Genomic DNA, 27,149 nt, shown 5'->3' with positions numbered 1-27,149 from the left:
GTTGTATGGGTGATTTCAACATACACTGTTCACTACACTTTGCGGAGCTCTTGTAGTCTCTGCCTTACGTGGGAGCGAGCCACTGTATTTTTTGCTTGTTTACGGGGGAACGGGTCATCGCTGAAGATGACAGATGCTCGATCTTAGCTTGTTCTTCATTGAGAAGTTCGTTGTTGTGTACTTTGTATGTGTAATTCTGATGAATGCATGCACTCTTCCTTTCACTTTGCTGAGTGCTAGTAGCCTCTGCATTACGAGGGAAATAAGCCATTGCATTTTCTCTTGCTTAAGGTGCCGGTCGCATTCCGGCGTCACCCTCTCCGCATTTTAGTCATTGTGTGTGGACGCACTGTGATTTCTGGGCTCAATGGACGGATGTGAATTAGATTGCATTAGAAAGCTTACTTTCTGTGCTTAATAATTACGCCTAGTATTTTTGCCTAGCCTAAAGGCTTAGCTGTTGGCAATCAAAACAGTGTGAGCAAAAAATGTTGTTCTTACTATACTAGCACCCGTTGTGCGGCATTATCGGCAAAACTGTTCAACATAACAAAATGAAGTTTTCCGGGCGTTTAAATGAGATATTAAACAGGGCTTCTATGAAGAGATCCTCTATCAAGAAAAGTTTATGAATTAATACTATTTTCCCTTTTCAACGCAGAACAACAACATTTACGGGTTTTCTAGCCTACTATCCTCTTATCACCTATGCTAAGGTCTTTTGCGTTCTCATGAACAGATCATGAGTTATTATTACGGCAAACTGGCAATTTATGGCGATACTTGGTCACGCATTACCTAAGAATAGGCAAAAGCAATGAAGCTGAAACTATGCAACTTTCAATAACTAAGCAGCAAGCCCTTTTCTGCAAATCTTTGAAGAGAAAATTGTCCTATGTTGATTAAGAAATGTACAAGGGAAAAGTGAATTTAGCTAAATTTTCTGCTGGCCTGGTCCGTGCAAATGAACTTTTCTTGCCCTTTACACGCTAATTCACAACGAGTGTTGCACATTAGTAGATCCGTATGGTGTTATGTGATTACTAGCACTCACGAGTTTTACTAAGCACTGCTTGAAACAAAAGATTTCCAATAAATGATAAATCTCAGGCGTTTTCGTTACTGGTGGCGGCCATGCACAGATGGAAGGTAGCGGAGAAGGACAAACTCATTGTACAACTGAGGAAGTTAGTCAAACTAGCGCTGGGAATTCCCAAGAACACTGAGACAGAGCTCCTGCTACAACTGGGGGTGCACAATACACTTGAAGAAATCGCCGAAGCTCATGAACGGGCTCAAAGTACAAGACTCTCTGGAACCAAACCAGGTAGAGAAATCCTAGCCAAACTAGGTCATGACACCACAGCAATGGAGAATCTATATCAAAGCGTTCCGACTGACACACGCAACTCCTACACGGTTCGCCCACTCCCGCGGAACATGAACCCCGCGCACCATCAACCCAGAAGGCTGGCACGCAGATCGTTGATCCTGCGCGAAATATGTCATAAGATCTTTCGTAGACGCGGCGCGGTACCCGACCAGGAAAGCTTTCTTTGCCACCACGATCAATAAGCAAGGTCAAGTCACAAACGCTCTCACAGTCAAGACCCACAAGTCCGAGATAGCTGAACAGGTCGCCATCGCACTCGCGCTCACAGACCCGACCACCACCCACGTCTACAGCGATTCACGCTCGGCCGTCAAAGCCTTTCAGAAAGGAGCAATTGCAAGCCAAGCTCTATAAATAATCAATAGATCCGCACCGCTGCAGCATCACACCACCTGCTCGTTCCCGGCACACCTCGGAGATTTCGAGGACGCCCCTCGCAATCTCAATTAGATGGCTCACAGGAGCGCGCGAGACCTAACCCTCCACGACGCCACCTATTCTGGTCGTGACCATCCCAGCGAGAATCGGGACCCTCCCTCCACATATGACGAGATAACATAGCACTATTATCTAGACCGCAGAATATACAGCACACCTCACAATAAGCTCGCCAGGCCTCAAGCCCTCACGTTCAGCATGCTTCAAACAAACACGTGCCCCACGCAGAACAGACTACATCACTACATGACAGACCTATACAAAACATCATATTGCGAAAATTGCCGTAGCACACTAGACGTACAGCACTTGTCTGGCCGTGTGGTCGGACCCACGGAAACAAGGATCAAGACTTCGCCAGGCTACAAGAAGCATTACGCAGCACGGGCCTCGCGGAGCAGCTCTGGCCCGTCCAGCGAGGCCACGATGCGGCCAGGGAGTTACAATTCCCGGTCCCAACGTGGGAGTAGCCCGCTCTATGGGGCCTTGCGTCCCGTAGCTCGCAGGACCTTTCATTAAAGTTATTCAATCCAATCCAAAAAAATGTTACTGGTGGCATCATCTGTGTCAAAAAAATTATGAAACTGTTTCATGTCAGTTCCAACATTTAGCAAATATGACGCCACTAAACATTACAAAGCGGGCAATACTCGGATAGATTTTTTTCCAGATTTGAGTGTTTGGCTCAGTATCGTCAGTTATTGTCACCGCGCCTACCCATATCTCAAGTTCGTGTTTATGTGTACTAGACGATATAAAGAGTATCCTTCTCAAGTTTCTCTCACAAACAATCCGACACTAATAGTGAGCTAAAAGCTCAAGCACCATTGCTGCTTGAGGTAAAGATGCATGAGATAATCCCTGTTTTATCACATGACTTTATGTCGGGGTGTGCTGCCGTCTGCGCTTCTTCAGTGGGCCGTACAGACTGACCATATGAGCTGTTTATGACATCTGTAATGTGGATCTCGAGCACTAAAAATACTGATGAGAAGCATTCAAGGGATTTGTCCGCATGCTTCGACATGGCGACGAGTGCCAAAAATACATTCGGCCGGCTCGTGGGACAATAGGAAGCGCGACGTCTTTAGAAAGAAATAGAAAGCAATGTCCCGCGCCCACGCGAAGTAGAACATCGACAGAGTAGGGGCTCTTTACAGCTGGGCCTGCTTTACTCGACATACGTGCAGATACCGTCTGCTCACCTTCCGTCAGCTTCCTTCAGCTTCCTCCACAGGCGAACTGTCTTTCTTTTCACTTTGTCGCTCCGTTGTAAGTATTTCGTTTTTACTCTTAACTCTGTAATAACATTTACGCTTACTCTTTTATCGCCACATTTCTTCCATTGCTGATCGATGTTCAGGGGTCAGCAGAATGTTCTAGACAGTCCCTGCGGTCAATAGCAATTTCCTTCACTTTCTATGTAGTGTTTATAAGCACAAAGTTACATTCACAATTTCAAGATTAGAACCTTCCTTTAGCGGGCCCTTACTTCGTGGAATGCCACAAAAAGTTGAGACTAGGAATAAAAAGAAACAAATCTAGTTCTATATCAACGTCACTCAAGGTTCCCTTCATTTGAGTCGGTCTGTCATCATTATTACAAGTGTTGTGTTCCACCGAGGTTGTGAGCACTGCAGTCGGCAGGCCATTTACCAAGACGGTTCTCGAAGTAGCGGCCCGCGCTTACCTGGCAGCCACGTCAAAAGCGGCAGTTACGAACCACTTACCATGCCTATAGCAACCATCATCAGCAATAACTCTTTTACATGTAGAAAGGTTCCACCGACCAATTGTTGAAAGTATCAGCGGGGAAAAAGCCACCACGGGCAGCAACAAAAAAAAAACACAATGGTGCAAAGCGCAACTCGTCCTGAAAAGGTGGAGGGGGCATTTTCCTCAAGTACAGCAGATCACCTGTCGCGGCTTTGCAAGAGGGACAGACCGCAGCATGCTACTAGAGTGAAGAGTAGGTTTTCCCCCTTTGTTAAAACATGAGTCAGTGGCGTGACCTGGTGGGAGAAGCTGAACTACACGCAAGATGGCGGCTGTTCTACCGTCGCCTTAAGTGGGTGTGAGCCATTGCTGATGGCGATAATTTCGGTTCACAAACGGACACAAAATATGGCGACCACCGAGAGGCTAACAGCTTTGCTGTAAAAAAATCGCAAGTAGAAATAAATAAAAGAAAAAAGACCGGGAAATATTTTCGAATATAATTGAATGCATTAGGCCAAAACTCAAATATGACATGCAAATGTCTTGGAACAATCAGCGTGCACTACATCTTAAACGTACTATGTTACGAAACTTGTTCCGAAGTGCAAACAAAATATGAATATAACTATTCATCCTTGGATTCAGGATAGTCGGAGATTCAAGCCATACACTTACCTGCGCTACAAGTACTCATACACTCTTCCAAAGTTGGAAAGTTGTTTCCTCTGTATGTGCAACCCTTCCTTGCATAGCATTTTCTTTTGTGTGCGTTGAAACGGAATACCTTTACGCTAAAGCTGCCGTCACAGGGATGAGGCCGCATTCTGATGAAGCAGACGAGCACTATAATATGAGTAAAAGCAAAACACTTGTAATGAATAATATGACAGATATAACCTATTTCAGCGAATCGGTCACCATGTGTGTTACTACATAGGTCATTACCATCCGGAAAAACATCCAATTGCGTGTGTTATCCAAACATGTTAGATAACGTTATTGAAGATATTCTCCATCATTGTGTGAAATGCAAGAAGTAAATGCAGCGCTGATGGATTTTGGTGTACGTATCATGACGCGTTGCAGGTGGAATAAAGATTCCCCTGCTTGAGCGGACAAGGCGGTGAGTTGGTATGAAAGAGAATGGAGTTTTTAAAATAGCCGTGTTGTATTCATGCATCATGTTGCATTGATTTGTTCAAAACACGGTGACGTGACTGGAGGTGGTACTATAAGTCACGTGGTAGCTGAGACGCGTTCGTGCCCCTGCTCGCGCACTCGTCATCGTCTTCTTCCGCAGCTCGCTCCGATGCCGCTCATCAAGGCTTTGTTCCCATAGTTGCCCTTCCTATGCCAAGGTGTTGACGGCACGCACCCACAGCCAGTGGTGCAGTGGTTTCGGCGAGTTCTGTCGTGCGCACAGCTGAGTGAACCTTTGAAGAAGATGGTGCAAAAAGTCATTTGGACAAAGAAACAGTCGGCGCCGGTAGCTTGTCTTTATATAGTACCGCGCGTCGTGGCGCGGCCAGTCGGTGCGGCAATTTCGATGAGTTATGTCGTGCACTCCGATGGACAACCTTCGACTCGGACTTCTCAGTCAGAAGGTGGGCCCGGCTGCTTCGGAGGGAGTTAGTATATCGACAGAAGTCCTAAAGTATCATGTGCGCGCTCTCTGGGGGCGGCTTTTCCAACCACAGATGACCTTGTTGAAGGTTATCTGTGATCAACTGCGCCCCCACAGTTCAATTACGCGAAAGCGCGTTCCTGGCGATGTGCTCGCCTATTATAGGATCTCAACCGCTGGAAAGCGGTGTTTATCCGCAACCTGAGGGCGTCCTTACCTAATAAGTCAATTGCGATGCTGCATAAGAAATGGTCGTCGTGCGAGCGGCGCAAACCCCCTTTTCTTGCGCTGATAAGGGTTCTAACGAGAATTGGGGGCGCAACCTTATCGCCCCTGAACAAAGCCGAACGCCGGGCCAGAAAACGCTTGCGCCCACTTAAACCAATGGGTGACCTGCGGCTAAAGGTATCGAACAGACTACCTCCCACAACCGAGGCGACTATTCTACAACTGGGAAATCGCAACGGTCGCCAAATTGGAGCGACCGCCTCTTATGTGGGAGGTACTGAATTGGAATCCCGGTGCCACCGAAATCCAACCGGGTTTTCTAATTGATAATGATTTACCCCGCTTCGCGCACAGTTGTTTATACCGCTTTTATTCTCGCAAGCGGGCCATATAGGGATTTTCAAGAGTCTATGGGTGCTCCTTGTCCCCATAAAAGCATTGGTGAAATGGTGAGCACGCGCTGCTCCTCATGGAGGCAGCCAAGTGCTTATCGGAGGTACCTACGGATAAGATAGGTACCAGTGCAATCTTCTCTTGGTGCTCGGCTACTGTGGGGGTTCGCGACGCTCTGAAGGACACCCACCAATTCGGAAGTAGGCGGTACATAACCGCAAGTCTGCTTTTCTTATCAGTGCTGTCTTTGTCTTAGGTCTCCACAGCAAGGTTATATTCTGAATACACCTCTCCCAGTCAATGCATCCCTGTAATGCTGGCCACTTGGCTAGGGGGCTGGTTCTACCTTCTTATATTAAGGGCGACAAACACCATGGGTATAGCTGGTGCCACTGTCGGCCTGACAGGAGAGGCCTGTCAGGCCGACAGGAGAGGCGCTGTCAGGCCGACGGTCTGACAGCGCGCCACAGGAGAGGGCAGGCATCCGACACGCGTTCTTCGCTCTCAATCACGAGATTGAACCATGTTCGCCCGCTCACTCTTACACGCTTTGTCTCATACGAACCTCACGGCGATGGCGATGGTGACCCGGACGTTGACGCCGGTGGCTGAAATTCGCCTGGAGTGTCCACGTCTTTGCTATCGTAATAAAAAACTGCCTTCATTTTCAGAGTATACTTACAGAAATTTCCAGGAGGGCTGCCGAATGGTGTTTCATCGAACGACGCCAGCCAAACCTATGAGCAACGCGCCGGGTTTTCCTTCGTGTGACGCAAGCGATGCGCTTCCATCATAATGGGAATTCGTAAGACCTCACCCCCAGTACCGGTGTGTGTCCAGCGGTCGGGATCGAACCACGCGCCTTCAGATGCCAAGCCGGTTTCTGGAATACATAATGTCCATGTAGGCACCATGTTTGCTACACCGATTGAAAAGCGAGCCTGAAACCTTACGTGGCCGCTCAACAACTTTCTTGAGCGTCTTTCTGCACCGCCTAGGGGATAACTAATAGGAAATACAATTCCATGACCTGAATTTGGTTTTTTCTGTCGCACCTCGGCGCAGCTAAAAGTCCCTGCCTTGCCTAACCAAAGGACACAATTTTCACAACCAAAAGATTGACTCCCAAGTGCGCTTAGAGCAGAACGACAAAGCTTGCAGGTTTTTGAATGCCATTGCTAGACCTGTAACTAGAAGAAACTTAACAAAGCTGCCTGGTGGTGCTACATCACCGAAGTCCAAGCAGGTAGGTGTCCGGTAGTAGTCGAGTACCGGGCGGTGAGCCCGCTGATACAGCTTTTAATAGTTGATACCCGGGGACAGCCCTCGCCAGCCTCTGACAGCAGCGGCAAGTGGTCCACCATTTTATCAAAGCTGTTGTACGACAATGGGCACCCAAAGAGCTTCCGATGTTACTCTAGTGCGCCTTCTCGAGGTTGGAACCCACATAAACATGCGAGTACAATCACTGGTTTTTCCTCTTTGGAAAAACCAGGGATTTTTCCAAAGAGGAAAACCCAGTTTTCTCCGTAGTAGCGGGTAAAGTAAATGCTTAGAACCATACTAGGGGTTCTGCTACCTTTGATAAAGCTTTTATTAGGTCGACAATGTTTGTGTGCTCCGAAATAAAGGTGTAATGAAGTTTTTACCTATATCTCACTATATTTACCAGTTACAAAATGGCAAACGTTGCAACATATTCGAGCTGACAAGAAGAAATTTAGGGGGTCGGGCCAATTTCAAGTTATGGGTACGCAAAGTGCTTTAGGAATGTGTTACTGTTCCTGTTACTGTTGAAATTTTGTTCATAAAAATGCGTGTACTGAATACTAGGGGTGAACCGTTAACAGAACTTTTTCAGCACTTGTTTCACAACTGGGACTATCTTCAAAGTTTATTCCAAGTGAATGTGCTTCAGAAATTGACTGGCTTCAGTTCGGAAATTTTAATATGTGTGCTCAAGCAATTAGGAAAGACCAATTGCTCAATTTTTTTTAAGTATTCACTTATGGAAGTTGATTTCGTGTGAAACTAATGTAGGTCTCTTTGAGTAATCCAGTTCGCTGAGTTGATTGGTGCAATATGGAAAAGCAGGGTGGACAACTTTTCTATTATTCCGAAAGGATTATACGCCTCATTACGGGAATATCCGGTGTCGTTGTCGGCAGCGTGACTGAGCAATGGTACTAAAGAATCGCGGAGAGCGCAACGAGGAGAGATACGTCAAAAAATTCTCTGATTGATGTCAGATTTCTCAGTGAGGTTATTGTAAACAAAGTAAATTATTGGCTTAGAAAATAAGATTGTGTACATTTCGGTTTGGGTGGGAATCGAATCCAGTTGGTGCTGGCTGTAAGACGAGCATGCTTTCCGACGCAACGGGGGCTCAAAGGTTCCGGCTGAATAAAACTGTGCCTAGTGCGTGCGTCATCGCACAAGTCACCCCGCAGCCATCCGGCTGACTAAAGGTGTGGCCTACTGCATGCGTAACTGGACACGTAACGGCGCAGCCAATGGGGAGGAGGTGGCACCACGTCATGAGTGTACAAAATTAAAACATTTTACCAAATCGATATAATACTTTCGAATTCCCACACGCAGGCCGTCTCTGCTAAATTTTCTTTTTCTGGTAAAGGTGACTCCCGTTATTGTTACTTAAGGTAATTCAACTTCTTGCTCATCCGAACTTAATGAAAAGCACTGGTGATGAAACATGCCTTTAAATGGATTGTAAAAATCATTTAGTTCGAACTCGACAGTATGGGGCTGCGCTTAATTCGTCCATCAGCTTCACCCCCTAATACGCACAGAGAGTGTTGAAAGCTTGGAAGAACAGGAAATCCAGCGGATAGGCTACTTTTTCGCGAAGACTCCACAACGATGGCAGCAACTTGTCCTGCAGTTTTCATAATGACCCGCTCTGTAGCCTAAGCGATGCCCTGTTCAATCTTTCTGCCAGTGCTGTCAGCGCTTCTGTGCAGTTATTTGTCGGCTGGGTGCATTTTGTTTTTTTTGTAATATCTATACGCTTTTTTAGGCACCCGTTCCTGCAGTGATCGTTGGCGTTGGCGTTGTCCGTCGTCATCGAGTGAATGACAACAGCGAAAGGTGAAAGCGAACACGTAGCGCAGCGCGAGATGAAAGACGGCGAGAGCGAAGAGAGCGTGAGGAGGAAAGCGGATGAAGAGGGTGCGGAGAAAGTGTGAGAAAAAAAGCGTAGTGCCGCACAAAACGGCATTTGCGGCGATGATAGCAACAAGATGGCGCCAGAGTGGCGTGCGTCGTCTGTATGGGAACAAAGCGTTGCATGAGCTGCGGCGGCTGCTGTGAATGACTCCTCACGCCCACACATCACCCAAACGCCGCTTGTCGCGATCTCTCGATTAGCAAGACAGTAGCGCCACATTTCACTGTGTTTCCTACTTGCCGCACAAGACAGGTTGTCCGCGCCACTGAACATATCGCGAAATAAAAACGCACATACAGCTGCGCTTAAATTTCATAATATGGAGTACCGTAATCATCAGCGAATGTTTTTTGTGGTGGCGTATTTTTGCTTATCACTCCACTCTGTGTTGCTACTTCCCTGAGGTTATCCGAGATGGACAAACAGGCATGCAAATAATAAAGAGCCAGTTATTAAATATTGATTAGCAAAATAAGAATGAATAATAAATCTGTAGTGAGAAAACCTAGAATAATGAGAAAATTTAGAGTACTTCGCAATGGACAAACCTACTTACCACTTCTACATGACATTTCGCATTCCATCCTTGTACTGAATGGAGCATTACTGCTACAAGTGCGCCCACAGAGACCCGTTTCCTTGTTATAAAAATATCTTAATGGGCGGCAGCTTTTAGTTTGAGAAACGGGAGACTGGATGTCGCACATGGGATCTGCAGAGAAAAAACAAATATCGAAAGTAATTGGTGCTTTGCTACTTCTTGTAAACGACTACATCCCACGCCTTTCATATTGAAGGAACTTTTGCTCAAGTTTTAAACAATTACAAGATATGAAAACCCGTAGCTACATATGAAAGAAGGAAGCTATTTTAATTGATCACACTTTATTCCAAAGGTGACTCCTGCAAAACATATCACCAGAAATAAGCGTAGGAAAATGAAACAGTTGCATGATGACTGGAAAACTTGACAATTTACTTATGTGTATGCAAGTGATACAATAACTGAAGTGTCGCACAAATTACTTTATTCAATATCGTTTGCGTTCACTTCGCGCTTCTCTGCAAGTGCAGCGAATAGCTTCATTTACGAACGCACACTAATTCCTCCTAAGGACGTTAAACAGCACAGATTGAAAGACGTGTATTTCCGCAGAAACTCTAGAAGATCCTCTATGCTTCCCCTTATCCTCCGAAGAAAAAAAAAACTTGCATAGTGGGCCAGTCCAATTTAGCTTAGCTAAGCGGATGACCGTTTGCGTTTATATGAATCTTAGTACCATGGTCTGGCATATGAGAGCTCCAGAATCCAACAAAAGTGCTGCAACGATTCTTGGAGGCAACCGGACTGAGCGCTCGGCAAACTGCTTTCGTAACCTTGGCCACTGAAAGCACATAAAATTCTAACATTTCTTCTAACAAGAAATTTGGGCGTGGTATATCGAACAAGTTGTTCATGCCTAACAGAATCATTAGAAATGTAGATCCTGCGTAGTTACTGTAAATGTGTGTCGTATCTAGCAAAAAAAGTAAATAGTGACTGTACCAATGGGAGAAATTGTCTAACACGTCTTTAAATATTAATATGGTTGTATTTTGTCGCATAATTCAGTGAAAAACAGTGGCAGAGTAATGCGTGTAACGCGTATTATGTAGCAGGAACAAGTGAAATTATTCTGTGTAAAGATAATTTGGGAAGCAATCATGATATAAAAATGAATGACAAAATAATTGTTCGAGGAAGATCGTAGGGTGATCTACATTTAAGAGGTGAACAAGTAAGCGATACAGCTGCAGGGAGTGTGTCTTCTTTTCTTTTTGTGGTTACAATGGCGCAATCGACAGGATAACGTCTGTCGTAATGAAGTACTGCTACTACGAGACCCAGATCTTTCCACTGATACAGGAAGGAATAATCTTCATGGCCCTTGGGAATCGCACGTCCGGATTTCACAGCAGTCCTTGGTTGAATTCGCCATCATTCACTCCGCGATCACTGAGGTCTCACTGAAAGAAGCATAGGCGGGCTACAGGACTAAGGTAATATTTAGCGAAGGCCTGCCGGTGCGGTCCTACTCTCTATATCGGACGCACAAGGGACCGTGAGTTCTGACATATATGCCGTGGTCTGCTTCTTGATGCTTTGAATGACTTTGATCTCTGCTTTATCCATTGGACATAGCGGCAACGTCGTCTGCGGTGGTCTACTCAGTGTTCGACAAGGCACCGCCGTTTATTTTGCTTTCGGATATACTCGTAAATTTCTGGGCATCAGACAGCCATTCATCAAACCTGGTCAATTCTAACTCACAGGCGAGCACTTATCTTTCAGCGACAGCGCTCCGAAAATAGATAATATGGATGGACAGACTGATTTCTTGTTCTTGAGGAACGTCACAGCAGCTAGACAATGTTGAACATCTAGGGTATCCTGCCATCTTTTCCAATTCTAGCGGTATAATCGCCTGCGATGGCTGTGACCACTCCAAAACAGTCAGCACCGCCAGCCGGTGAAATCTTCGGCAACCAGAGCGGTTATGAAGTTGTGCCATAACCTTGCAGCGTGGCTGAATGCGAAAAGAAATGCATGTAGCAGCTTGTGGAAGAAAAAGGAGAAACAAAGAGAACAAGCTAGAAAGGAATTCGCATAGATGGCCTCATCTTCTTCCCATCATTACAATATATTTTAAACGAAAGCTTTCATTGTTTCTTCCACTTTTTCACTACTGGTTGGTGCTTTATTCTTTGGACGGACACCGACACCGGATTTTCTTCGGTTCCGGGCCCTTAACGCTCAGGCATTAAAAACTAAAATCGCTTTCTCATTTCACAAAACATCTTGCTTCTGCTTCATACCCGCCGTGGTTGCTCAGTGGCTATGGTGTTGGGCTGCTGAGCACCAGGTCGCGGGATTGAATCCCGGCCACGGCGGCCGCATTTCGATGGGGGCGAAATGCGAAAACACCCGTGTGCTTAGATTTAGGTGCACGTTAAAGAACCCCAGGTGGTCAAAATTTCCAGAGTCCTCCACTACGGCGTGCCTCATAATCAGAAAGTGGTTTTGGCACGTAAAACCCCAAATATTATATTATTATTATTCTGCTTCATGAAACTGCACGTGGCACAGATTTGAGGGAGGCTTCTAAAGGCCGTTCGTAAGCATTTTTACTTGTGAAATGATTCCGCACAAAGACCGCGCGTGTTTAAGTTGTAGAAGCAAAAGAGCTGTCGTGCCTATCAGCGCAGTAGGCGTCGCGCGTTCCAGCTAGCGTTCGAAACGCGCGCGCCCAATACCGAAACGGGAAGTGCGACTCGAGTATTAATGCCGGTGGCTTGCAGCGCCTAAGTCGATTCGGCCGCTGGACTCTATGGGAGTGTTCGCTCTTCTTGAATTTCTTTCTCTTGCATAGCGTGTCTCTCTCGAGGACTACATGCCCAGAAAGCAGCCAACACAATTTGTTTAGTTTGTTGTGTCGTCTTTAAAAAAATACGTGGCATACAGTTTTTCGTATACAGAGCTTCTCTCAAAAATGTTATCAGCCACGTGCACAATAAATAATAATAAAGCTGGCCATGAAGTCATTTTATTAACAACGTATTTGCAGGTTTTACGGAACCGTGAAGAAAGTATGCTGTTCATTAGAAGAACCTAACCGTAAACTTAAGCAGGAAGTAATAACAATGCACTCCTACGACAATTCATTACGTACTCCGCGGCAAGTGACGTGTATGTAGAACGCAACTATGGCGTAAAGCGGCATACACGAACGATTTTTTTTTTACATTAGCGTCACTAATATTGTGGCAAGTGAAGCAGTCCTTCACAATAGTTGTAGCTAGCAAAGCCTTCTTCTTTCACTGGAGGTTACCAAATCCAGAAGAAACGCTTCTAGCAAACATTGCGTGCCTTGCGGGGATAATAGGTTTCAAAAATCAATTTTAGGTTTCAAGGAGCATACGCTTTCCACCGCAAATGAGTTCGTGTGTTGATGGCGACGTTTTTAAAGAACAATAATAAAAAAGCTGCCGATTATCTTCACGTGAGCGACTAGTCTCAAGTGCCCGGGTTCCTCACTGTGAAATTTCTCTCTTCTTTGTTGGTAATTCTGGACGCAGTTGCATGTGAACAGCAGACGTTTACCAAATTGGGGATTCCATTTTTAATGTGTAAGCATAACATACAACTGAGTTACGCTCTGTCACCATTTTAGACCCATAGCTTTCTTTTGCGCTTTCGAGAAATTCCTTTGTTGTTCTTTGTTCGCTCGTCTGCTTGTACACCTCAGTAGACATACAGTAGTGAAAAACAGTCTGATAGAGTAGTTTCTAGTGAATAATTACTTACTTTCATAACACATTAGTTGTTGTAGCTTTCTTTTTTCGATGATGCCAATGTAACCGCTGCTGCAGTCAGAAAGGCAGGGATGCTTATGAATTTCGTTATTCACAGGGCCGTGAAATGGCACTTTCCATTTCGTTCGTGCCTTGGTGCTGACTAGAACCTACCTTTCCGTTTTTGTGTACAAGTGGCGTGCCCATGCCATTATTTTCTCGCCTTCTTTGATATCCTATGATACAGTAAACGTGTACCATCACGTCGAGCCATTCGATGTCACCTTCTCCATCAGTCATTCAATTGTATCTCATCAGCGTGCGTACCTCCACATACTGGTTGACGTGTACGATTTCCTACTGATACGTTCTCAGAGTACGCAAGTTGTGTGCATGGTTGGTGAGTGATGCGATGCAAACAAGATACGATAGTAGGTAGCGTTCAAGGAGCTATTGCCCGATGATAGCTGGTTTGAGTATCGCATGTATAGCTAAGAACAACCAAAATGAAAAATACTTAGTTTTGTTCATCCTATACAACGAATCGAATTTTACATGGTGTCCAACGTAAGTTATGCCAAGATTTAAAAAATATATATATGCGAATGACACATAGGCCGACAACGACAGCGTTATACTTCTTGCTGTCGCTAGGAGCAAGTCAAATTTTTTTTCGCTTAAGTATCTAACTAATTAATAATATTTTAATACCTTCTGGAATAATCACAGCTAAATTGTGAAAGAAAAAATTGTAGGCCATCATGACCCATTCTCGATCCGTATTCCTGTTGCTCTATACATGCTACAAAAAGTTATTTCCAAGTTTGAAAAAAAGCCCGCGAAAGGCAGAAAAAGTGCTGCCACTTTTCGCAGGCTTTCGCGGAATAACGTCATGTCGTACGCAATGTCCAATGCATGTCCTATGCATATTGGTAATGTATGAAGGCTCCACATAGGGCTAAAAGATTGTTGATGTTGCGTTCTTCTTGCAAAATTGTGCGCATTACTTTGTAATTACCAACGTCAATAAACGATTTCATATTGAAAGTATTTGCACAGCTTGCTTGTGAAGTTGCAGAAGTATTGTAGTTTTCGTTGTAATTGTTCGCAGAAACATCGAAATATAATTTCTTTGTTCCTTTTCCTCTTGTATTCGCAACGTTCTGCAGGAAACTTCAGTTTTCGTAGCGTGGGCCCATTGATCCCACGAATAGTAGGTCACAACCTAGGCGACGATGGTCAACCCGTCCTTTCTTTTTATCAAAGCACATATCCATGCCGCACATAAGGTGAACAATGCGGTACCTGTCGCTGGGCACAAGAACGTCTTGCGGCAGTTGCGGTCGCCCTGCGCGCCACACGACGCACAGCTGCTGATTCGAAACATGCACCTGCGTTAAACGAACGCATGCATTGTCTGCGTCATCGCTCAAAAACTGCTCGCCAACTGAAGCATATGACGCTCGCTTCTCCGAAAATTTACCCCGTGTGTTTACCATCGTTTTTGAACTGTACATATTATTGTGGTAGCAAGTACGTGGACGCTCAAAGCAAATTACGTGGACACTCCAAACGCCTACTGCGTAGCCATTGGGGTTCAGACGACGGCGAATGTGCGATAAGACCACGACCCGTGCCTCGTGGTCTGTGAGTGCGAGGAAAAGCACGCGAGCGTGATTCGAGAAGGATGGTGGCTTAATTCGCCTCGTCTTCCTGCCAAACCAATGTTAAACGACACGTGATAAAGCGCCACAAAGAGGGAGTGGAGAACAGCCAGGCAATCACGCGTCTTCAAGTCTAGTCCGGCCATGGCTGTAATAGGGGGCGTGGCTCAGGGAATCGCGGTCAGCGTGCCGTATGCCTTGGAAGTGACACGTATAACATTGTAATTGGCGAATATCAAGCGTAGCAGATGCGATGAAGCATCTGCTATGCTTGGCTACCATACGTAGGCTACCCGCTTGCCAGCACATTTGATCAAGCCAGCTTTGTGACAGCGAGCGTTCCCATCATGCAGTGAGAACTGTTCATGTTTGTCCTTGCGTGCGGGACACCATGTTTGTTACTTTATTGAGTAAGCGAATGTTACAGCAACTCACACGGCCGATCAACTTTAAACACCTTACTTCCTGTAGTTACGCTAGGTTATTGCTGGACGAGAGCTTCTTCTACGAGGTACTTGCTGGACGAGAGCTTCTTGCCCCGCCAGAGTTTCGCCGGTCAGCTGTACCTGCCACCGCTCAAATGACGTGCTAGGCGTCTTTAAGTGTTGAGGTTTGCCCCCGCTCCCCCACGAGATGTGAAGGAGTGTAGGGCGTGTGTCATTGCACCAGGGGCAGATGCCGCGATATATATGTGGGAGCATTTTACTTTATCTGTGTGGGTTTGGAAATGTGTTGGACTGAATAAGTCGGAGAGCTACGGCATCTTCAGTGCTGAGCTTTTTGTGAGGCAGAGGATAAATCCTGCGGTCGAGTCGCTGGTTCTCGAGTCGGTCGCAGTAATGGACGGCAGGGGCATGAAGGTAAAGGGTGGGGATTGATGAGATGATTGGTCTTGCCCCGCTCGGTTGATTAACGCTCGAGCTAGGGCTTTCGCCCTTTCGTTCCTCTCCAGACCCGCGTTGCCCGGCGTCCACGTGATTTGATGGTATTCTTGCAGCCTCGGGCCTAGAATCTGAGCTGCCAGCAGCGGTGTTCATCCGTTGGTAAAGTTACGGCAGGCCTGCTGCGAGTCAGCAACAACATGGACTTGCCTGCCTACACTGTCCTGCTTTATTATCAGCGCCGCGGCTATGGTCTCAGCCGCAGCTGGGGTCTCTGCCCTTACGGAGGCCGCGAGGGTCAAGGAGTTGTCTCTCCCGTTCACGGCGGCTACCGCGAAGAGGCCCCCTACCAGGTACGCCGCCATGTCCACGTACGTTACGTACTGGTCACCCTTGAATTGTCGGCGCTGTCTGTCGACGCGAGTCTTGCGTCGTCCTTCATGGAGTTCATGACCCATGTGCTTCGGTATGGGGTTCACCTTGATCTTGCATCTGACCTCAAGCGGGAGTAATCGTTTCCCATCGAGGGCACGGAGCTCCGTTGCCGTTCCGGTCCGGTGGAGGATGGCTCTGCCCGCCGCCGTGTTCTGTAGTCTGGCCTTTTGCGAATCGATAACCGCGTCCGACAGCTCAGCGAAGGTGTTGTGGATCCCGAGGGCCGCTAACTTCTTGTTTTAGGTGGTGACAGGGAGACCCAGGGCCGTTTTGTACGCGCCTCTGATGATGGCATCGACATATTCTTGGTCGCGTTTGTTTAGCGAGTGGTAGTGATACGGCATGCTATACGTTACTCAGCTGATCACCAGAGCCTGGACGAGGTGAAGCGTGTCCTCTTCTCGCATGCCCTTGCGGCTTCTTGTAATTCGTTTTATAATCCGCGAGATCTGGTTGGTGGCAGAACTTAGGGTTTGGATGGTGTGGGTGGCTTTCAGGTTGCTCTGGATCCAAAAACCCAGAACCCTAGTCTTATTGCCCTCCGTGATCTTCTGGCACTCAAGATAGAGGTTGATAGGGCCGGGGGACTTGTAGATTCCTCCTACGTGCACCTCGGATCAGCTTCGATGCATCCCGCTCGCTGCCGCAAATCTCTACATGGCCGTCGCGGCCTCTTGAAGGGTCGCCTCTTTTCGCGCTAGGGAGCCCTTGGTGGCCCAGAGCGTGATGTCGCCTGCGTACAGGGCGTAACCTAGTTCGGGGATCTTCCGCAGCTTTTTCGTGAGCGCTAGCATCGCGGCGTTGGAGAGAATCGGGGAGATTATCGCCCTATGCGCTGTTACTTTGTTTGGCACGTCGATCGTATCCGATCGAGTCTGGCCTATTCCGATGGTTGCCGTCCGGCCCGTCAGGAACTATTTAATGTAATTAAAGATGCGCTCCCCGCAGCGGATGTCGTTCATTCCCTTGAGAATGGCCTCGTGAGAGATGGTATCGAAGGCCCCTTTTAGGTCGAGTGCGAGCAGGAGGTGTTCTCCTCCCTTAGGGATGCTCTTGAGAACTTCTTCCCTTAGGATTAGGAACACATCTTGCGCAGAAACTCCCGGCCTGAAGCCAAGCATGGTGTGCGGGAAGACGTCACCGTCCTCTATGTACGGTGACCGTACATAGAGGACGAGAGATAAAAGTGCGGACGTGTAGACCAATAGCTGAGTATTAATGACCACTAGGACCCTAAGATGCACAATCGGAAATAGTATTTTTTTTAGTTCAGCCTAATCATGCAGGACCGAGGTATTCGTGTAATTTTGAGACGGAGAAATATTGCGGTTATTGAGATTTCCTGTGGCAGACAGGGAAATCTGTCGTCTTCTGGAAGGTTTTGACCAATTCTGGAGTGCTGATGGCCGAAATTGTTATAGAAGCAGGGACAACATGCTTTATTTTAGAGCACCTTTAGACGACAACTTGCGATATCGGACCAAATTTCACTTTCAATTGTATACAAGCACATATTCAATGAAAGGGCCTGCTCACAAGTTAATGTGTTAGCAGCTACCCCGAACCACCACAATATCGCGTCCACGAGCCTTCCTTCAGTCAGGTGCGCCAATGCCATTGTGGAAATAAGAGTGATGATGGCAGCTGTATGAACCAATGAACACGGCAGACATATAAATAGAATAAACAATTTTCTGTCTTTTTTCTCACATTGGGACATAGTTATTTTGGAGTATGGACGAAGAGTAGGCAGATAGTCGGTAGCATACTCCCAATTGTGAAGAAAAGTAAAGCAATCAGGGAACCTCATGCATACCGTGAGCATTTCTATTAGATGTTTGTATGTTGAGAGATCTCCGCCAGCCAATATTAAATGTGCTGTATTTTGTGTTATATATATTTTTATTATGCCAAACAGAGGTGCGTTAACTGGCACAAGTTTGTTGCTCATGTAGTGGGATTTGCTTTTCTAACAGACTAATATCTGAAAGCTGACGACTGACACAAAATCGTGGAAAAGGAAACATTCATACAACACGACACAAAAATGTTAGTGTAAACAAGATCTAGCCTATGTCGTTCTTGGTGTGACAGCTTTTGTTTTGTCCTATTTTCCGTTTTTGCTAAATCAAAATGTCTACAGTGCCCCCTTTGTCAGCTAGATAAAGATGATCTCACGACATATACTAGATGTTCTCTTATTAGTCCCGCAAAACGCAAAAGGTCACATTTGAATTATGTGGCACCAATATGCTAGGATAATAATCACTGCTAATTGCTCGTGTGTGCGGTAGCTTGTTTTTCGATATCTTGGGAATTTCTGCGCAATATTACTTTCAAACTTAGCGCATTAGATAGCTGACAGCTGCACGTATATGCTGCAAGCTGCATAATCTTTTCTCCAGGCAGCGCAACGCGTGGTTCAGCGAAATCTAGGTAAAATTTGGCAAGGAGTAATGGACGATTGTTTCTACTAGAATCGCGCTCAACATACTAAAAGGTGATCGCACATTGTTTCGGATGTTGCTGCCCCCTGTCTCCTTAATATCACGTAACCTTTTCACGTGGCATATTGGTGAATCAACAGATTTAGCATTACAGAGCAGAAATATTTCACCACAAATCAAGGCATGTAATCATCCTTCCATGTTTAATTTAGGGTAATAAACTCGCCTTCTCTGTGGCGCATGTCTATCCATAATTTGCAGGGACCTGTGGATGGATACCCTTAGAGTCTCTGTGCGATTGAAAATAAGACTTGCCTCATCTAATGTCTCGATACCTAACTTGGAAGTTTAAATTTGCCGAGGCATTGTTATAATAGACTTAAAGAGAATATTTTTTCCCTCATTCTTTGGCTTATTCGCTCTCACTACTGCTGCAGCTGGCTCTTGTTTCGCCCTACAGCTCTTGCCTGATACACGCGTTATACTGAAAGTATTGTCGTCATCGCGCCGCGTTTGCCGTGCCATTGTCCTTTACGTTAGCTTTCTGCTGCAGTCTTGAACCTTTAGCAGGTAGAGAAAATAGTGCAAAGAAACACTGGATTTACGGCGAATCAAGGCAGCTCTTCTGCTATACATGGGTCAAACTGAAGCTAACGTCATCGCGCCCAGGTCGTCCTATCCTTATCATTTCTGCTGTCTTACGCAACTAACTGGTACTGGGCATATTGCAAGCAAATATCGGGTATAGAGCGACAGGCAATGCACGTAAGCGCAGGCTGGGCTCCAAAATCAAGACACCATTGTTTTAGTGCCATCATTCCCAAGCCGTCATAGTCAATCAGTCGTCACCAGTTCGTCGTCGTCATTGCATTTTCTTATTTCCATACACGCAATTGCACCATTTTCACACAAACGCTGTCATATCCTGGTGGTTGGTTCCGAATTTCATACAGACACCGAATATAATGCAAATAAGGGGGGGGGGCTCTTGCACAATGCTTGGGTCATAGTGCGACTAATGACGTCACATCATCGACGTTGCACTGTTACTCTGCTGGCTCCCAGCTACAGTCTTGCTGAATAGTGTGAAGCAGTCCCAGCTAAATAGTGTGAATGCAGATGGCCAGCGGCAGCTGGTGTTGCAGAACAGCGCACAAGTGCTCCAACATTAACGTCACGTCGTTGTCACTCCATCGTTGTCATTCTGTAATTATCATTACGCCATTGCGAATGTATCGTAGCCATGCCGTGATGGTCTTGCTATCGTGGTCACTTGTAAAGAATAAACTATTATCATTCCTTGTTGCGATATCGTCGCTTGCATTCAGTTGTCGTCATACAGTCGTCGTCGTTACAGCATCGACATACAAATTTCGTCATGCAGTTTTCGTCATACCACTGTAACCGATTTAGCATCACCATCATATTATCATCATGCTGTCGTCATCAATCAAGTTTTGTGATTACCTTGATCACAGAACCGTAATCATGTCACCTATGTCATACCCTCTGCACCATTCTAGAAACGGCATTACATTGTCGCCATGCCGTCGTCATGTCAACGTAGTCAAACCAGAATCATCGTGCAATGGTCGCCATGCCATTTTCATCCTTTCATTTTCGTCGTGCCGTCGTCGTCACGCCGCCATGGTTGTTCGATTGCCGTCATTTTGTCGTAGTGATTCCCATTGTCGTCATTATATCCTCGATATGCCGTCACCATTATACAACCGTCATTGCAGCATCGTCATTCTATTGTCGTTACAATTTTGGCGTTCTCCAATTGTATTCATTTGAGCACCGCGATACCATTGTCGCCAAGCCGTCCTCGTCACTACAGCTACGTAATTCCCTTCGTCATAACGTGTTTGTCTTGCAGCCATAGTCTTATAATCGGCATCTTTCTAGAACCCACCTCACGTTCTCACCACTCCTGTCGTCATCGTACTGTTATCGTCATGCTAGCACCGTCATCCCGTAGTTGTCATGTTATAGTCGACACATAATTACCGTCCCTATGTGTTTCCTGCCGTTATCATTATTATATCGTCATCATATAGTCATCATCCCGCCGCCAGAGTCATTCAAACGTACTCATATTGCCATGAGGAATGCATTGTCGTTATGCCACTATCGTCATGCCGTCGTTGTCATCGCACTATCATCGCTGCACCGTCGACATTCAATCGCTATTATTTCGACTTCGTCGCATTGCCATCTTCACGCCATCGTGGTTGTTCCGTCGTTGTCGTGCCTTCATCGTCATGTGTAGGATGTGCACAAGTGAGTGCAAAATATTAATGTTGCACGAGGTGGTTCCTATAGAATGTGAGTCCAACTGGCTATTGTTAACTGATCGCTAAGCACGAACAGTGTTCTTTAAAAATACCTCCGAAATGTTTCTGTAAACTTTGTTCCACAGCGTGCGGGATTCGTAGATTTTTTTAGAATATATAGTTTGATCGTATCTTCTATATAGCTTACCAGATTTTATCACAGGTATCCATTAAGCAAAAACTTACGTTGTCAATGTGATGCACTGGATTGTTGTTTGTTGTCAGCGTCACATAAAACTGTTTAGTTTAGCTATCGAATGAAAGAATGTGGTATTAGTTTATTTGAAACTATTATTTCAATCGGAATAACAAGCACGTTCGCAATAATCTTAAATCAGTTGCACTCGTGGCATTGGTGAATAATTCTTACTCATTAGCTTAAAGTCATAGCACGCTATGCCTTTTAAATAAAATGTCTATAGAATCTCAATGTAACAATTGTCCCGGGAACACTGTGCCCCTTATCGTCAACGCACGTGATCCACCATGGCCTCAAGGAATTGCTGGAAAAATTAGAAGGCGTTTTGGTATTTTCTTCTCCTCTTACTCTGCGAAAACTGCCACAGTTAGGTTACTGTTTTAAAGCCAGTGAGCTAACCAACGTTAAATACGAGCAGCCTCTGAGAACACGGTGGTAATTACCTGTATGCACGAATACGTGATCCCTCTTTATTTTTCCAGCGGCGGTTGTTGCTATAGCAATCACGCCGCAGATATATCTTGGTACGGCGTGCATTCTTCAAGCCACTTTATCATCATCATCATCATCATCATCATCAGCCTGGTTACGCCCACTGAAGGGCAAAGGCCTGTCTCATACTTCTCCAACAACCCCGGTCATGTACTAATTGTGGCCATGTCGTCCCTGCAAACTTCTTAATCTCATCCGCCCACCTAACTTTCTGCCGTCCCCTGCTACGCTTCCCTTCCCTTGGAATCCAGTCAGTTACCCTTAAAGACCATCGGTTATCTTCCCTCCTCATTACATTGCTGCCTATGCCCATTTCTCTTTCTAAGATGTCATTAACTCGCGTTTGTTCCCTCACCCAATCTGCTCTTTTCTTATCCCTTATTGTTACACCCATCATTCTTTTTTCCATAGCTCCTTGCGTCGTCCTCAATTTAAGTAGAACCCTTTTCGTAAGCCTTCAGGTTTCTGCCCCGTAGGTGAGTACTGTTAAGACACCGCGATTATACTCTTTTCTTTGAGGGATAATGGCAACCTGCTGTTCATGATCTGAAAATGCCTGCCAAACGCACCCCAGGCCATTCTTATTCTTCTGATTATTTCCGTCTCAAGATCCGGAGCCGCCGTCACTACCTGCCCTAAGTAGATGTATTCCATTACCATTTCCAGTGTCTTTCTTACTATTGTAAATTGACGTTCTCTTCAGAGACTGTTAACCATTACTTTACTTTTCTGCAGATTAATTTTAGGCCCACTCTTCTGCTTTGCCTCTCCGGGTCAGTGAGCATGCATTGCGATTGGTCCCCTGAGTTACTAAGCAAGGCAATATCATCAGCGAATCGCAAGTTACTGAGGTATTCTCCATCAACTTTTATCCCCAATTCTTCCCAGTCCAGGTCTGAATACCTCCTTTAAACATGCTGTGAATAGCATTGGAGAGATCGTATCTTCCTGCCAAACGCCTTTCTTTATTGGGATCTTGTTGCTTTCTTTATGGAGGACTACGGTGGCTGTGGAGCCGCTATATATATCTTTCAGTATTTTTACATACGGCTCGTCTACACCTTGATTCCGTAATGCGTCCATTGCTGCTGAGGTTTCGACAGAATCGAACGCTTTCTCGTATTCAATGAAAGCTATATATAATGGTTGGTTATATTACGCAGATTTTTCTATCACCTGATTGACAGTGTGAATATGGTCTTTTGTTGAGCAGCCTTTACGGAATCCTGCCTGGTCCTTTGGTTGACGGAAGTCTAAGGTGTTCCTGCTTCTATTTGCGAATACCTTAGTAAATAGTTTGTGGGCAACTGACAGTAAGCTGATCGGTCTATCATTTTTCAAGTCTTTGACGTCCCCTTTCTTATGGATTAGGATTATGTTAGCGTTCTTCCAAGATTCCCGTACGCTCGAGGTCATGAGGCATTGCGTATACAGGGTGGCCAGTTTCTTTATAACAATCTGCCCACCATCCTTGAACAAATCTGCCGTTACCTGATCCTCCCCAGCTGCCTCCGCCCTTTTCATAACTCCCAAGGCTTTCATTACTTCTTCCGGCATTGCCTGTGGGATTCCGAATTCCTCTAGACTGTTCTCTGTTCCATTATCGTCGTGGGTGCCACTGGTACTGTATAAATCTCTACACAACTCCTCAGCCACTTGAACTATCTCATCCATATTAGTAATGATATTGCCGGCTTTGTCTCTTAACGCATACAACTGATTCTTGCCAATTCCTAGTTTCTTCACTGCTTTTAGGCTTCCTCCGTTCCTGAGAGCATGTTCAATTCTATCCATATTATACTTCCTTATGTCAGCTTTCTTACGCTTGTTGATTAACTTCGAAAGTTCTGCCAGTTCTATTCTAGCTGTAGGTTTAGAGGCTTTCATACATTGGCGTTTCTTTATCAGATCTTTCGTCTCCTGCGATAGTTTACTGGTATCCTGTCTAACGGAGTTACCACCGACTTCTATTGCACAATCCTTAATGATGCCCACAAGATTGTCGTTCATTGCTTCAACACTAAGGTCCTCTTCCAGAGTTAAAGCCGAATACCTGTTTTGTAGCTTGATCTGGAATTCCTCAATTTTCCCTCTTACCTATAACTCATTGATCGGCTTCTTATGCACCAGTTTCTTGCGTTCCCTCCTTAAGTCTAGGCTAATTCGAGTTCTTACCCTCCTATGGTCTCTGCAGCGCACCTTGCCGAGCACGTCCACATCTTGTATGTTGCCAGGATTAGCGCAGAGTATAAGGTCTATTTCATTTCTAGTCTCGCCGTTCGGGCTGCTCCACGTCCACTTTCGGCTGTGCCGCTTGCGGAAGAAGCTATCATTATCCGCATATTATTCTGTTCCGCAAACTCTACTAATAACTCTCCTCTGCTATTCCTAGTGCCTATGCCATATTCCCCCACTGCCTTGTCTCCAGTCTGCTTCTTGCCTACCTTGGCATTGAAGTCGCCCATCAGTCTAGCATATTTTATTGTCCCTCTACCCATCGCCGATTCCACGTCCTCATAGAAGCTTTCGACTTCCTGGTCATCATGACTGGATGTAGGGGCGTAGACCTCCACAGCCTTCATTTTGTACCTCTTATTAAGTTTCACAACAAGACTTGCCACCCTCTCATTAATGCTGTAGAATTCCTGTATGTTACCAGCCGTATTCTTATTAATCAGGAATCCGTCTCCTAGTTCTTGTCTCTCCGCTAAGCCCCGGTAGCACAAGACGTGCCCGCTCTTTAGCACTGTATATGCTTCTTTTGGCCTCCTAACTTCACTCAGCCCTGTTATATCCCATTTACTGCCCTCTAGTTCCTCCAATAGCACTGCTAGACTCGCTTCACTAGATAACGTTCTAGCGTTAAACGTTGCCAGGTTCATATTCCAATGGCGGCCTGTTCGGAGCCAGGGATTCTTAGCACCATCTGCTGCGTCGCAGGTCTGACCGCCGCCGTGGTCAGTTGCGTCGCAGCTGCTCGGGACTGAGGGCCGGGGTTTGATTATTGTGTTCATATAGGAGCCACTTTATAACCCGACCTTAAGTGGTAAACAATACGTCAATAAGTTTTCGTAAATGCCAAGTGGAAGAAGTTCCGGCAGAACTAGCACTCTCTTATTGTTCTCCACAGATGCGTAGGGTGTCATATCAAGAGAAGGTGAAGTTTTCTAAACACATTCAAGGAGTGAGGAGCTCAGGAGTCAGGATTTAAGGAGCTATCTATTGTCCGAAGCAAATGAGTTAAGGTAATCAAATAGTCCTTGTGGATAACTAATTTATCTTCTGTAAGCCCTTCCTCAAACCTCATTGCGAACAGAATGACAGCTAGAAAAATGTGTGCCAATCACAAGCTCTATTTAAACTATATTGTCTTGATCATCGTACATTAAGATCGAGAAACGGCCACTGTAGGCTCTGACATTTCTAAAAAATGATAAATAAGTGTGCGTATAGAACAGCAGCTGCAAGGTGAAAAATAAGTTTTCAATGTTTCATATTTTGACGTACAAGTATAATGATTCTCCCTTACTTGGTACGCGCATAAGATATGTATATTTACCATGACATTACGCCGTATGTGAAGGTTAGCTAACATACAAAGCTCTGGGTCACAAGAAGACGGGTGCCGGAAACTATGTACGTACGCCGGAATAAATACCAAACCTCCACCGCTGAGACTTTTCCTGTTTGAGGCCTCCAACTGGGCGCATTTTTGTTTACCCTACATTATTTATATCTCGGTTTTAAATTTTGAAGACTTCACATTAAAATTCTTTCAATTCGCCATTCACGCTCGATTTCACGCGATTTGACAGGGTCCTAACAGACGCCTGAAGGTATTTATTACCCTTGAATAAAAATGATCGTCCACCTAATACATCGCAGCCTCTCAAAGAAGCAGTTCGTCCGCAATGATACCACCATGTATTGGTGTTTTTTGATTGCCTTTAGTAATATTTGCTTCTGTAATTGCTTTGAAAATTGCAGTAGATTTCTTCAGCAATTGTTGCGCGGCGGTTATTTACCATTGCTTTGTATGTGCCACTGGAGCGTAAACTCATTAAATTGCCGCCCTTTTCTTCTCCCTCGAAATGAAATCCCCAAAACTAAGACTAAATTTTCCAGTGCGCGTGCCAGTGTCCCGCTTTAGGCTACCCTGCGTTGGTGATCAATTAGCCATTTCACAGAGAGCAAAAAAGCGCGATGTCGGGTGCATTGTGAGAATGTAAACTAACGAGACAAAGATATAAAAAACAATATTTGCATTGCTGCATGGATATCGGCGCGAACTCTATAAAATGAAACAGCACCCGCAAATAAAGGGAAAAAAAGTCATGCATATAAAAAATCAATGAACAGAACCTTTACCATGTGCCTGAAGCGACGTTGGTCCTACAGCAGAGGCCAGTCCAACAAGCCATGAAAGGGAGATAACTGAGAGAACATTTGCGATCATTTTGCTGTCTTCGAGCTGGTTTACTCGCTGTTACTGCTCACATTCACTGTCTTTCACTGCGGGTAAACATCCATGTTGATGATGTATGACAACACAGGTCAACACGTTGAAGAGACGATACAAATGTTTCAGAGTGTTCTGAAAGTATTCGACAAACATAAATTCCGCAAAGCGAACTGTGTGGCGACGCTTACCGAAGTGCAGTTGGCACCTATATGTTCATTGTCCATTGTTTGTGCATTCTTTGAAAAGTAAAAAAAGACACGCAAGAAAGGCTGCCCGTGATAGGTGGGACAGTGTAAATTGTATTGTGCTAAAGAGGTACTCCGTGGTCTCACCTTTTGACGCTATTGCAGATAAGTGTGCACATATAAGACGCTGTATGCATTCTATTAGGTTTGCGTTACAAAACTTTGACAGCGCGTTAAATTGGCTACAGTGGGCATTCAATCCTTGGCATGTAGTTGCGACGTGGAGTGACGTCACGATCAAACTGACGTGAATTGATGGTGGTGTACGTGAACTAAAATACTGGATTGAAAACAGACTGCATCTTTGCACTTTACTTAGTGAATTGGATTGTCTTTATATAAGAAAACGTACTCGCGTAAGTGTAAAGTATGGGTCACTTAATAAATTACTTCACCGCACTTTGTGTTTACGTGTACGAGTATGCGTTTAGGTAACTGTTGTTTGTTTGCGCCATTTTCGGTCTGTACGCAAAATGCACGCACGTGCAGGTGATAATGCGCCTAAGAGAATAAAAATAGGCGTGAACAAAAAGAAGCCTAATTTATTTGGTTGATGAAATAAAATTTGACGTTTTCGCGCAGCCATGTTGTTCGTTTGTAGCAGTGCAGTTTAATACATATCGGGGGGGGGGGGCGAATGTCAGTACACCTTGGTCTACTTTATTGAACTGAAA

At 45.4% G+C, this 27,149-nt stretch overlaps 1 protein-coding gene across 3 annotated transcripts in view; it reads right to left on the bottom strand.

Moving 5' to 3' along the window:
- LOC142564866 (uncharacterized) overlaps positions 1 to 26,443 on the bottom strand; it is a 52,770-nt gene extending 26,327 nt beyond the window's left edge. Inside the window, exons 1-3 of one of the 3 annotated variants that reach the window (XM_075676054.1) lie at positions 26,131 to 26,443; positions 9,539 to 9,694; positions 4,226 to 4,393 (exon numbers count right to left, since the gene is read on the bottom strand). In XM_075676054.1, the coding sequence (XP_075532169.1) occupies positions 4,226 to 4,393; positions 9,539 to 9,694; positions 26,131 to 26,224 (418 nt within the window). In that variant the 5' untranslated portion in view covers positions 26,225 to 26,443. The remainder of the gene's footprint in view (positions 1 to 4,225; positions 4,394 to 9,538; positions 9,695 to 26,130) is intronic. The other 2 variants (XM_075676055.1, XM_075676056.1) reach the window with 2 other exon arrangements.
- Positions 26,444 to 27,149: the final 706 nt, after the last annotated feature.

The sequence above is a fragment of the Dermacentor variabilis genome, chromosome 11, assembly GCF_050947875.1.
Source record: "Dermacentor variabilis isolate Ectoservices chromosome 11, ASM5094787v1, whole genome shotgun sequence".
Lineage (NCBI taxonomy): Eukaryota > Metazoa > Arthropoda > Arachnida > Ixodida > Ixodidae > Dermacentor > Dermacentor variabilis.
The sequence above is the reverse complement of the archived record's forward strand: the minus strand, read 5'-3'. Positions and strand labels throughout refer to the sequence as shown.